The sequence below is a fragment of the Myxocyprinus asiaticus genome, chromosome 18 (assembly GCF_019703515.2).
Source record: "Myxocyprinus asiaticus isolate MX2 ecotype Aquarium Trade chromosome 18, UBuf_Myxa_2, whole genome shotgun sequence".
Taxonomy (NCBI): domain Eukaryota; kingdom Metazoa; phylum Chordata; class Actinopteri; order Cypriniformes; family Catostomidae; genus Myxocyprinus; species Myxocyprinus asiaticus.
In genome coordinates, this window is record NC_059361.1 from 11825173 (window position 1) to 11839821 (window position 14649).

The 14649-nt window shown below is 38.6% G+C and overlaps 1 protein-coding gene across 4 annotated transcripts in view; it reads right to left on the reverse strand.

Moving 5' to 3' along the window:
* Nucleotides 1-14649, reverse strand: part of LOC127456176 (kin of IRRE-like protein 3) — a 305835-nt gene that overhangs the window by 111034 nt on the left and 180152 nt on the right. For all 4 annotated transcript variants that reach the window (XM_051724531.1, XM_051724529.1, XM_051724530.1 and 1 more), the window contains exon 2: nucleotides 6429-6578. In XM_051724531.1, the coding sequence (XP_051580491.1) occupies nucleotides 6429-6578 (150 nt within the window). The remainder of the gene's footprint in view (nucleotides 1-6428; nucleotides 6579-14649) is intronic.

Sequence of the window (14649 nt, forward strand, 5' to 3'; positions counted from 1 at the left end):
AGGATGGCTTAATTCAGCCAGGTTTCAGTGAAACACAGAGCAGTGGCGTTAGAAAAGTCCTTATTTGTTTGAGCGAGCAGAAGCAGTTCATCTGTTTTGTTGGCGAGGGAGCGGACATTCGCCAGGTGAATACTTGGCAGCAGAGTCTTAAAGCCACGTTGACAAAGCTTCAAAAGCGCCCCGGCTTGCTTCCCTCATGTGCGTCTTTTGGATCACTTGTAGAGAACCGCTGCGCCTCCAAATAAGATGTCTAATAGAATGTCAGAATAATCAAACACCGGTATGCTCTGCCGAATATTCAGCAGTTCATTCCTGGTGAAACTGATTGGGAAAGAGTGACAAAAACATGACAAACAAACAAAAGTAACAAAAACGTTAGAGAGCTCCACACCGAAGCATCCATCTGCGGCTCCATCTTGAAACTAAAAATGTCAATATGAATTCAAACATCTGACTATTCTTCCATGACCAAATTATCATAACTATATTATCCACATTTTATGGCTCTATACACTTACTATATGTAACAATTGTCTCACTTGTGGCCAGTTTTATTTATCCTAAGGAATTTTACAAAGCTGATACTCAAATTAAACATTACTGATAACTCCATTAAGTCCCCTGAGCCATGAAAGAACAACCTCTAAGCAATAAAAATCTCCATTGGGATCCGTCAGAATAGAATTTAAGGCATTTAATGTGAACATAGCCAAATCAAGTAGCTACTGTTTACGGTGGCAGTCAGTCAAAGCAAGTGAAGCAGACTGAGTCATTTTAATGGCCATTGACTTGGTTCGATACTGTGTTAATTCCTGATGAGAGATTGATTGTTTAGTTGCAGCGCCTATTGCCACTTAATGCCTAGCTGCAAATCATGAGGTCTTATTTCTCAGATAGAGACAGAATATATGCACTGGCTTCTTACCTAGTACTATGAAGTCAAGGTAATATGCAAAATATTATAATGCACTGCTTTGACCCAGCAAAGCTCAGGAGAATGCATGTCTCGGAAGAACTCATGCATATTAAATTCATTCCTGGCTTTGACATGACCAAGGCTACAACAAATCACGAGTTACAATTTAACTACGGCACACATGCTGAACCAATAATATCAGGCTGCAGAACTACCAAGGTAGTTCCATAGACAAAACAAGTTAGGTCTATTTTACATACATAAGTGTAAAGGACTCCACAACAGAAGGGAAGGAGGACACAGGGAAGCGGGTTATTCCAGATGCAGGTAAGGCTTTTAATCGGCCACTTCAATGCTTTACAACTTCACAAACTCAACCGTTTCTGAGGCATGTAGGCACTCAATTATTAGCTTCACGAACTTAAACACATCAGCTTCCATGAGCACAGTAGGCTCCCTTGTGCCAGACTCTCTCTGCCTCTCTGCTGGTGGTGTGGCCGTTTATATGCCGCTCTCCCCATGCTCACTGGAATTAGTAAGCGCCCTTACTGCTTTCTCTCTCTCCGGACGGACGCTCGACCTCGCCCCTGCTGCCACAATGAGTTTCATATCAGAAGGAATTTACTGCCTGCAATGATTCTGTATTAAAGTGGTGTCATCTTTGTACAAAGCTGGCTAGCGTTTGCTCCTTCAGTCCGATAACAAACAATGATTAACTGTGATCCAAAGTTTACATCCATGCGTCTATATCATTATCTGAACTGGGCTCAGGTATACAAATATAATGCCTTATAAAGCCAATGTCTGTGCCTTGTATCTGGATGTTCAGTGTGATACACATTTCATCTCTTCTCTAGACATCTCTTAGATTAATACATCATTATATAAATTATGCATGCTTCACTGCAAAATGCCCAAGCAATGCACAGCAGAGGGTGTCAGAAAATGAAATAACTCAGTCATTGATCACAATGAAGCCCAAAGACCATCCACGTCAACCAAAGCAAACAATATAAAAGAGCCCCATTAGAGTTAATGAATCCATCAGGACAGAAAGGGATTAGTGTTTATGTTGGATCGATGGAAGAGGGAAAGGGCCATGAATAGAGACATGAGACAGTGATTAATGGCCGAGAGCATGAGTAAGTATATCTCCCTGATGCCTCGAGCTGAGGAAATGGTTGAGGGAAAATGTGTTAATTACATACATGACTACAGATCTTTTCCATTCTGTCTGATTCTGGATACCATGTACTGAAAACTGTGGCATATTTGGTAGAAAGCAGGAATGGCAAAATTCTTGGTACTTCAATACCCAGTAGATAATGATAATAAAAAAGTAACAATACTAGTCTTTCTACAGTATCAGCAGGGCTTGACATTAACACCTGCCCACCCGCCAAATGCGGGTAGAAATCGGCAGTGGCGTGTAACACCGTATCTCTTACTAGTCACTTTGGCGGTTGGCCACAGCAGAATCAAATTTAACTGTATTCATCCCACGTTCAGCGCCTTATAAGCACTAAATATGCCTCTCATAACCTTCTTGTGAATCTGTGCACAGCGAATGGTTCATGCTTTCGCGTGAACCGCCGCAGCGTACACCAACGTGCACCAAAGCTCTGGTACAGCGCAGATCGAAACTTGCGTGATTCAGTTGGGCTTTACTCGATGTTGTAAAATTGGTTTTAACTTTACACAGAAAAGGTAAGTAAGTGGTTTTATCACACTAAAATCATATCAACACGCATATTGTTTACATATTGTGGCTATACTTTTGAAATAGTGAGTATTTCAACATTACAAATTAGCCCCATTCACTTCCATTGTAAGTACGTGCCTCACTGTAACACAGATTTTTGCTTTTTTTAAAGAAAATGAGGGGCAAGTCATAATTGTTCTTGTTTTGAACCCACAATATTTGTTTACATGTTGATCTGTTTCTCACCCAAACCAATCATATTGCTTCTTAAGATACGGATTTAACCACTGCAGTCATATGGATTACTTTTAAAGTGCCTTTATGTGCTTTTTGGACCATTCAAAATTCTGACCACCATTTACTTGCATTTTATGGACCTTCAGAGCTGAGATTTTCTTCTAAAAATCTTTGTTTGTGTCCCACAAAATGCTGACTTTTAAGTGAGCGGCACAAATCTGCAAGCTACTGTTACTGATGTGCCAAAATTATAAATAAAACAATGTGTCAAAACTGAAATCAGCATGCTGCTCTGCTTCTTGTGTCCATGCTCGCTGCCTTTTACTGTCTCATCTCCCTCTCCCATTCTGTTTAAATATTCACATTTACTCTTGCACCAGCAATACACATGATGTATATGCATGTCTTTTATTTGTGTGTTTGCAGCAGCCTAGAGCTGATGCCTTTAATTAAAACCACAAGCGAAAGGACCTCCGTGAAGAATGCAGGGACTGATAAGAGTCAGCCTCTTTTGTCTGCCAATTTATTAAACATATTGTTTGAGATCTCATTTTAATATATGCTCTCATGAACAGAAACAGTACTGAATGAGCCACTGTAGACAAACCTCTTCTACTGTATGAATAACTGAGTAGGCTGATATTGAAATGTGTTGTGTTTGTATGAGCTGTTGTACTCTCCTATTTTTTTATGTGTGCAGCTGCTAGCTTGGAGTGCACAGTCATAGATGTGTCAGTTTTCTTTACTGGGCCGCAGCGTTACTTGTTGACGCAGGCAAGACTGATAAAAGGAGCAGCTGTGCAGAGTTTTATTCTGGAAAGTGTCATTCATGTCAGTGCTGTGCAGTGTGCATTCCACCCTTGTACCCAAAGATTGGTTTTAAAGTGGTCTTTTGTCTGAAGCACTGGCTCTCAGCATCTCTACATGCCATAAAATAGAGACAGCAAGCGAGAGCACAGGACTTTATTGAAATTCTTCATGGCCCTCTGAGCGCCCACCATTGATCTGCATAAAGAGCTGGATGGTGCTGGCTCGGTTTGGATTGGGTCGGCTCTTATCTCCCGGGTGTAACTGTTAAACTGCAGATGATGTGCCGTTAAGTGCCGCTCTCTGTCTCTCTCCTCATAATCGCAAGACCCAGAAGCATAGAACCTCTTCTCACCTTCCCAACCCCTCCATCCCACCTCCACTTCTCCCTCTCTCACTGTTTCACCACTTTTAAAGCTCCTCTCCTAGTGTTTACACTGCCAGGTCCCGGCTCCCAAGAGCCTGATAATGACAAACTTGGGAATGAGATGGATTTATCAGGGCTCAGTTGCCTATTGGAGTTTAATTAAAGGCCACTTTTAGTGCCAAACATGGCACAGAGTCGCAACTGAAGGTCAGAGGCAAATATACCTGTGATTTTCAGTGGAACAGATATTTAATTTTAAGGATCATCCCAGCAACTTTAAAGAGGCCAACTGGGCATTCTATCATGCTTTGCACTGAAAGCATCCCTGGGCTCAAAGTAGAGGTGTAACTGTGATGGAAAAATTGAGTGAAACATTGATTTTCCCTTTAAGCGACCCATCATCACAGGCTGAGTCAAGGGAATCATGCCAGTATCTAGACCTTTATTTAATCTGTACTTTTCCTTCAAAATGATGCTTATCCCACATGGAAGGATTTCATATATTGTAATCCATGAAATCCACTGTAAATGTCATAAAGGGGGACCAACTGTCTGAGACCATAATTAATATGAATAAGATGTAATTCTTCAGTGGTCTGTAGGCAAATGGTATGGGAATCCAATGATTGTTAGTGCAAATTAAGCAATCAACTTGGCAAAACAAGCAGCACTTTGCTAATGGGGAAGAGTCACACACTTCAAATGCTATTAACAGTTAAAAGTACTTTAACATTTTAGTTGCTCTTGTCCTCTTGTCCTTCTACGCCTGACTCCAATTGGATGGTATTTATATAGCAATTACACCCTCTAGCTTAAACTTGTGTTTTTAAGTTATGTCAACCTTAATTATCATAAGCCTTGTTTTAAACCAATTTTATTGTTTGAGAGTCTGATAAAGACTAGGCAAGCTGAAGTGTAAAATGTAATCAAATTTGACGGAGCTATGGATACTTTTGCCTTTCACATGTTTATTCTGGTAAATAGTTTGTATTTCAAAATGAAATGTAACAATTTCCCAGCTGAAAAGACCATCTTAGACCAGTATGAATTCCCATGGTGGTCTTGGTTTCAGGTGTGCAACTATCATTTTATAGTGGTGTATGCGATATTAAAGCGGACCGTGTGGTGCCCCCTATGAGTGGAGCCCCTATATGTTACATACATTGGATATATGTTTTTTGCACCTCTGGCTGTTTATACTGGTTTATGCTAGTTAGTGCTGGTTTGGTGCTGGTCTAGCTGGTGGACCAGCATATCCATATTTTAAACAGCAAAATTTGTGGTTGACCAGCATGATTTTTCTTGTGAAGCTGGTTAAGCTAGTTAAGATGCCTAGTACACTGCATAAAATCATGCAGATATGGGTCAGGACCTTCGGTTAATGCTCACATCAACCATCAGAAAGGGGAAAAAAATTTAATCTCATTGATTTCGGCCGTGGCATGATTGATGGTGCCAGACGAGCTGGTTTCTGTAACTGCTTGTCTCCTGGGATTTTCATGCATAACAGTTAGTAGAGTTTACTCAGAATGGTTCCAAAAACAAAAAACATCCAGTTAGCGGCAGTTCTGCAGCTGGAAAAGCCTTGTTGACGAGAGAGGTCTACGGAGAATGGCAAGACTGGTTAACCACTCTGTACAATTGTAGTGAGCAGAATAGCATCTCAGAATGCACATCATGTCAAACCTTGAGGCGGATGGGCTACAACAGCAAAAGACCACACTGGGCACTTTATTAGGACCATATATATATGGTCCTAATAAAGTGCCCAGTGTGGTCTTTTGCTGTTGTAGCCCATCCGCCTCAAGGTTTGACATGATGTGCATTCTGAGATGCTATTCTGCTCACTACATATATATATATATATATATATATATATATATATATATATATATATATATATATATATATATATACTGTATATATAAACTTTTAAAGCATAATTTTAAGGATGTTTAGATATTTTTTACAGGAATACAAGACAAAATAGTGTGTTTACAGTACTTGCATATTCTTAAATGGTTTTCCCTTATCAGGGTAAGATCATAAATGGTGTGAGGAAAAAACAACAGGCACACATAGATTTTTGCCTATTATGCCGATTTAGCATGTAAACACCTTCACTGGAGTTCTTACTGGCTTATCCAATGTGCGTAAGTGTTGTGTGCATGCCTGTTTATGTTTTGACATCAGAAGCATAATCCGATGACTTCAAGTCTCATGCAAATGTGGGATTCTTACTGTATGTTGTCAATTATTTTAAGAAAACTGATATTTATCAGTGTTTAAGTGTTTTGAGTGCACCTATACCAGTCTTTTCAGTAGGGTTTGCTAGCAAGCATCTCAAAGTAGCCAACATATAAAAAACTGAATGTGTTCATGACAATGTTGTGTGTTACCTGAAAGGTCTCTTCCGACGCCCAGAGCGAGGCCGTCTTTGATCCACAGCACTATTCCATGGTATCCTGGGATGGAGCAAGGTAGTGTGACGGGTTGACCAGCCACTACCACCAAGTCCTGAGGCTGCTGTGAGAATACCGCATACACTCCTGCAATGACAAAGATAGAAGTATGAAGAGAGAGGTAATTTCCAATGTTTCCATTACATCATACAACTTCCAAGCTCTTTCCTCATACTGACATATGTCTTAACACCTTAGAAGCATAAAAAAATTGTTAAATGTTAAATAACCTTATTTGAGGAATTTATTCAATGAATAACTCTCAAGCATTTATGGGTGATTAAGACTCAATGCTGAAGTGCTCTGAGGGTCTCTCTTCAGCCCCTCAATGCTCTATATTTTGCAAACAGAAATATATAAAGCATATGGAGTTGAGCACTGAACTCCATTAAACATGAGTGGTCCAGGAATGCTGTCAGCAGTAACCCACAAGATGTCTCTTAAAGGAAGGTGTCATATATATAAAGAGAACAAAGGAGAGAATAGAGTACAAAAAGAACTGCCTTCAGAATATGTTGTATAAGGACTGCTTCCCTTGTACCACAGGGGGACAAAAAGAGACCAATGGGTATCAGTAACATGCTCACTTCGATGAGCCTAACAATATGGCAACATTCTCAGTGGGTCTGTGTAACATATAAACACCGGGGGAACCAGTCTGATGTGTGTATTATTGGATGGGAGGCTTTTGAACTGACTTTAACAAGTGATGAACCTGTTCTATGAGAGCACCAAGTAATTTTCTCCTAGAGGAAATGTTAATGCTCAGAGGTTGCTCTTTTAGAGGTCAGGAGACTTAACTGAGTTCTCAGTTATGTTTAATTTAAGTATTAACTTGATCCTAAAATTTAGGAGGAATGAAAATGGACACAAATGAGACTGTTGACACAATAAAAGTATGGAGCTATAAAATTAATGTGGATAGCATCTTGGCAGATATGGAAAATATATAAGTTCATATTGAAATCTGTGACTTTTTATTTACAGACTTTGCTATCTTGGCAAATCTGAGCACAGTTAAGGACATTTTTAAATCTTTTCTTAACCTCTAGACAAGATGTGAGCTATCTGGGGTCTTTTTCTTAGGAGAAAAATCCAAGAGGTGAGATGTAAATCAAAAGCCTCCATTTATTCTCCAATTAATATCATTGCTGTCAAAGAGAAACAATTGATACATTAAAGAAATATGTGGGATGTTTTTCTTTCCTGTCAACTCGAGCTTGTGCAACTCAGCCATTTACTTTTCTGTCTCCACATGGCGCATGTTGCATGCACATATAAGCATGCATGCATGCTCACATATACAATGGTTTGACATATCAGCTATCAATATTGCATTGAGTTGTCTCAGTGGAGAGAAGACTAGTTTCTTGCTGGCAGTTCTGTATAATTGGAGTCCTACTGGCAGTCTTGCTGAACTCTGCAAAAGTTTATTTTGAGGTTGCCCACTACTTACAAAAACAAATTGTACATTCACATTGTGAATTTGGTGACATGGGGTCAAATGTTTGGTGGCTGAAATCAGTCATGCTTATTGGAATTTGAACCACTGCCCCCAGTGGCCAAAGCTGAAAGTGTTGTTGAGGTGAAATATCCACAGGGTGGTGCAAAAAGAGAGTTGTATTATTACACTGAACAAAATTATAAACGCAACACTTTTGTTTTTGCCCCCATTTTTCATGAGCTGAACTCAAAGATCTAAGACTTTTTCTATGTACACAAAAGGCCTATTTCTCTCAAATATTGTTCACAAATCTGTCTAAATCTGTTTTAGTGAGCACTTCTCCTTTGCCGAGATACTCCATCCACCTCACAGGTGTGGCATATCAAGATGCTGATTAGACAGCATGATTATTGCACAGGTGTGCCTTAGGCTGACCACAATAAAAGGCCACTCTAAAATGTGCAGTAAAACCAGTCAGTATCTGGTGTGACCACCATTTGCCTCACGCAGTGCAACACATCTCCTTCGCATAGAGTTGATCAGGTTGTTGATTGTGGCCTGTGGAATGTTGGTCCACTCCTCTTCAATGGCTGTGCGAAGTTGCTGGATATTGGCAGGAACTGGAACACGCTGTTGTATACGCCGATCCAGAGCATCCCAAACATGCTCAATGGGTGACATGTCCTGTGAGTATGCTGACCATGCAAGAACTGGGATGTTTTCAGCTTCCAAGAATTGTGTACAGATCTTTGCAACATGGGGCCGTGCATTATCATGCTGCAACATGAGGTGATGGTCGTGGATGAATGGCACAACAATGGGCCTCAGGATCTCGTCACGGTATCTCTGTGCATTCAAAATGCCATCAATAAAATGCACCTGTGTTCGTTGTCCATAACATACGCCTGCCCATACCATAACCCCACCGCCACCATGGGCCACTCGATCCACAACATTGACATTAGCAAACCGCTCACCCACACGACGCCACACACGCTGTCTGCCATCTGCCCTGTACAGTGAAAACCAGGATTCATCCATGAAGAGAACACCTCTCCAAAGTGCCAGATGCCATCGAATGTGAGCATTTGCCCACTCAAGTTGGTTACGATGACGAACTGCAGTCAGGTCGAGACCCCGATGAGGACGACGAAAATGCAGATGAGCTTCCCTGAGACAGTTTCTGACAGTTTGTGCAGAAATTCTTTGGTTATGCAAACCGATTGTTGCAGCAGCTGTCCGGGTGGCTGGTCTCAGACGATCTTGGAGGTGAAGATGCTGGATGTGGAGGTCCTGGGCTGGTGTGGTTACACGTGGTCTGCAGTTGTGAGGCCGGTTGGATGTACTGCCAAATTCTCTGAAACGCCTTTGGAGACGGCTTATGGTAGAGAAATGAACATTCAATTCACGGGCAACAGCTCTGGTGGACATTCCTGCAGTCAGCATGCCAATTGCATGCTCCCTCAAAACTTGCGACATCTGTGGCATTGTGCTGTGTGATAAAACTGCACATTTTAGAGTGGCCTTTTATTGTGGCCAGCCTAAGGCACACCTGTGCAATAATCATGCTGTCTAATCAGCATCTTGATATGCCACACCTGTGAGGTGGATGGAGTATCTCGGCAAAGGAGAAGTGCTCACTAACACAGATTTAGACAGATTTGTGAACAATATTTGAGAGAAATAGGCCTTTTGTGTACATAGAAAAAGTCTTAGATCTTTGAGTTCAGCTCATGAAAAATGGGGGCAAAAACAAAAGTGTTGCGTTTATAATTTTGTTCAGTGTAGTTGTAAATTATGTTATACAGTCAACAGGAAGGCATATTTTCCTAAACCTAGTCCCTAACCCAAACCCACACCCTAAACCTAATAGTCAGTAGAGTATAAATGTAATTTAAGAGCAAACCTCTGAAACACGCTCACCATTGTTAATGTGAACGCAATTACTTCCTGGTTTCTGTGGGACAGTATCACAAGAGGGAAAGGAGAACAAGTTTGAACTGATGCAAAAATGTCTGATGGGGGTTCGCACTGGTCAGTACTTAGGCAGAATGGGGTCAACTTCAGGATACATGTATATTCAGAAGCAACATGATGTACAAAAATTTATTTTGCAGAACCACTGCACTGGGATGGTAAAACCATGGTACTGAATGATTAACATATTAATATACCATGTTATTAACATGGTACTTAAGGGTATTAGACATTTATTTTACCATGATGTGTGTCCAAAAAGCATAGTATCACCATGGTACCATGTACAAAATACTTTTTTTCTAATTTCAAGTGTTAATGTTAGTCTGTAGTAATTAGCTTTATTTGAAAACAGTCGGTGTGAATGACAAGTCTTTATTTTGATTCATAAATGTGTGTGTGCAACGTGCATGTGTTTGATTGTGTTTTAAACAAAGGGAGGAAATAATTAATTGCTAGAATACAGCAAGATGTCTTCAATGCAATGAATTCCATGGATTAGTAAACAAATCAGTCATACCTCTTTCCTGCCTCCAGTAGAATGTGATGAATGGCTTGATAAAAGCTAAACATGAGTCCGCAGATTGATTTATACAGATTCTCCCTGGCGGAATCCAGCGTCTGCTACCCCAACAAGCCATTATTAAATCAACAACTGCAAAATATGCCCTATGAAGTCTTGCAAATACATTGGGCTCTTCATCTTTGAAGCCTAGCAGGCTTGCCTGGACACTACAGTGCATCTCATTCCATCTTTCTCTGCCATTGTGTGCTGTTTTATTTGTATGTGGATGTTTGTGGGTGTTTTCTGTGATAGTTCTCTGTATATTACTCAGTACGCTGGAAGAGATTGTAGGCTGATTATTACAGCAGTCTTGCTTCCAGACTGCAGAGAAATGTCGGGTCTTCACATGCCTTGGAATACTGAGCAGAGATGAATGGTCTCTCTCTCTCTCTCTCCCCTGTTCTCAGTTCGTTTTGTCTCTCTCTTCGTCAACAAGATGTGTATTATTGTCCATTCTGTGTGGTAATTGATTGACCTCTATGCTTTTTTTCCGCTCAGTGCACTTGTTAACCTATGAAACTCCATACTTCCCTCAAACCGCCACCACTGTGTCAGCTACACCCCTGGTCACCATGTGAGTCCAATTAGGCTATGACTAATCCTCTGTGGACTTGGATCGCAACACATTGCTAATCATAATGATCAAGGACAATTGTTTTTATTAATCCTTACTGCTAATTAGTATAACAAAAAGTGGACTATCAAATATATAGCTGCTAGAAATGGAGAGCTTGCTTTTTTTAGGAATCTCAAACTTTTTCTTTAAAATGTTTTCAAAGTTTTTGATAACACTTTATTTTAGGGATCAGAAATTAGACAGTATGGCTAATAACTGGACATGTAAGCAGGGCCGTAGCTAGTTGGGTGAATTGGTAACAATTCTAGGGGCCCAAAGGTACAGGGGGCCCCACAACAAATTCTAAACTGTATTTTTTAATAGGAAAGGGGCCCAGAGCAATATACAGTCAGGGGGCCCAGATTACCTTGCTACGGCCCTGCATGTAAGGGACTAGTTACGGACTTGTTTAGAATTATAAGGAATTTATTATTAAATTATAGCATTTTCTACAAAACAAATTTAAACTTTAAAATTGTCATGTGGTGAACCATCAAGTAAAAAGTATTATAAAACTTTATTTGCACCTTGAATACATACGAGTATAAACAATTTAACCATTAATTTCCAAAACGTTTACAAACATTTTAAAAAAAAAAAAAATATTTTCTTTTTTTTATAAATATTATGAATTTCTTAGTTAAAAATATCAAGAAGTTTTCTTAGGGTTACACCATATGACTTGAACAAAATGTGCCTTTTCATAAAAATGTTTTATGAAAAGGCTCTGTTTTATGGTTTTTATGGTCAACATAAACCTACATGTTGGTTACACCCAATGATTTTTATTTGGTGGACAAGAGCGTTTTTAAATATTTTAAAACACAATTGTTTCACTGCTTATTTTTTTTATTTTATTTTTTTTCAAGAAATAACAATAAAAGATTATTCTGCACTAGTCATGCCAACCTTTTTTTTTTTTTTTTTTTTTTTTTACTGTCTCTGGACACCACATAACTTATTTTTATTTTAAGCCCCAGGAAAAAAAAAAAAAAAAAAAAATAAAATAAAATAAATATATATATATATATATATATATATATATATATATATATATATATATATGACTTTAAAATCAGAAACTGAAAATATGCTCATCATAGAAGAGGTGTATTCAAGTAAATGGTTTGTGTGAATTGCATTTTTTATGTTTTTAATTTAATAGATCTGGACAAAAATGAGCATTAACCCTTAGAACACGTGGCCATAATATGCACCTGTTACCCTCTGTTATTGTATTTTCTGATTAATTTTGTGAAAATAATCCACGTTATGATCATGAAAATGTTTTTTTTTAATTGTTTTATTTTTTATTTATATTTTAGGATTGTCACATATAAGCATTTTTTTTTTTTCAACTCCAATAACTGAACTAGCAAAGGAAGTTTGGGCTGTTTCAATGAGGGATGCTTAAACAGTGGTGTAACAGTTGTTCTACACACACAAAAAAAAAAAAGTGTTTTATGGGCGAAACCCTGAAAATTGTTTGAATTAAAAACGTACATTTTGTAATGTAGAAAATTCAGTATTTTACTTGCCTGATTAGTTCTAAGTAACGCATGACACAATTGATCTAAAGGGGATCGTAAGGGGGGATGGTGGTTTTACAAGGGGGATGCTTTTTGATATTTCTTGCAACAAGGGGGATGCCAACCCCCGCTTATAAGTATTAGATACATTTAGAAGGCAGAGACTTTTGTTGCTTAGTGTAAATAGCATCGTCTTTTGCAAATAGAGTTAGATGCTATTTGCACTCCTAAATAAATACTACCATACAGTGTAGGGGCATCACTGCAGCATGCTTATTGTGATTATTTAGAGTATCACAAACACCCTACACCAACCCCTACCCTTAAACCAAACCCTAACCATCCCTGCTTTGTTAAAATACTTTATGCATTCTACTTGTATTTATACTTATAAGCCACACATTCACAGAGTACTGAGAACCTATAAAGTATGTTATTTGCATATGACTTTTTCCATGGAACACAAAAGGAGAGATTTGGAAGAATGTATTGGTTGCTCTTTTCCTGGCAATTACAGTAATTTGGAGCTTTCAAGATGTAAAAAAAAAAAGTATGCAAAAGCACCATAAAACTATCATAAAAGGTATCATGGTCCATATGACTAGTGAGCTATAATCCAATTCTTCTGATGTCATTTGGAACGTTCATAAGAGATGTAGCAATGTCCAATTCATGCACAAATTCTTTAGAACAGTTTTGTGAACCAGATCAACCAATTTATTAAAAAAGATCCAACTATAAGGATGATTTAAGCATCCTTTTTGAAGCTTGAAATCTCATTCCCCATTCATTGCAGTTGTATGGATATGAATGTAATGTACATTCTGAAATATATATAAAGAAAGAAAGTCATATGGGATGTCAGGTTGATTATCATGACAGAATTTTTGTTTTTTGGGTGATCTATTCCTTTAAAACAACTCTTCATCTCTCAATCATATGTGTATGTTTGCATTTAAATATCACCTGTAAGGTGAAAAATGGTGACTCATTATTGGATGAGACCATCAGATGAGGTGTTTTCTCACCCAAACTGTATGTAGCAGTCTTTATCAGGCCTTGTAAAAAATAAATGGATAAAGAATGGAAAGTGTATAGTTCTAGCATTGTTTTCTGCTCACTAACAGTAAGTCAGCAACTGAAAAAGCTTACAAAGCATAGTATCACAAGAGATCCTCCAAAAAGTGTCTACTACCATCACTATCAGTGTGATCACATAGTATGAAATATGACAACAAACAAGGTAAGAGGTTTTGTCAGCAAGGTTAACATTTTTTTCCTGGTGATCTATTTGCAGCATTGCACCATTTTATGCATCCACTTGGACAGCTAAACACAGGCCCGTTTTATTTCTTCCAAAACCACCTCAAGCGGCAGGAAAACATATGTAGGTCACTGAAGGGGTGTTGTAGAGAATTAGGTAAAGAATATGGGGTTGAGTTTGGGTGCTCAAGTTCGTCCAATCTGGTGGAGGAATTCACACGCGTTCGAGCTCCACAACGGTTTGGTCACATCTGCAAATGTTCTGCTTCAGTGCTCAGCCATCATCTTCTCGCCGTTCGAGACTACCAGCTGCACAGGCAGCCATGTGTGGAGATCAGTGAGGCAGAGACAACAGATTCCTCCACTTTCTCTCATACAGTATTGCTGCTTGATATTACCCCATGATCAAGTCTGCCAAAGCAATGGCAAAGGGAAGACAGTCGAAAATAACAAACTGTGTTAAGGCAGATATGCTAATGCATTACTGATTATGAACGATTTAAGGAATAATAATATATATGTATATATATATATATATATATATATATATATATATATATATATATATATATATGTTTTTAAATCAATATATCTGTCATTATTTATTCACCCTAAATGTTGTTCCAAACCAGTATGACTTTCCTTTTTTCGCTTAACATGAAAGGTGAATTTTACCATGCATTCGAGTGTTGAGAGAAGTAGCAATTTCCATTTAGTGAATAAGTGGTTCTTTTTAGTTGAATATTTTAAATTTATCGGTTGAT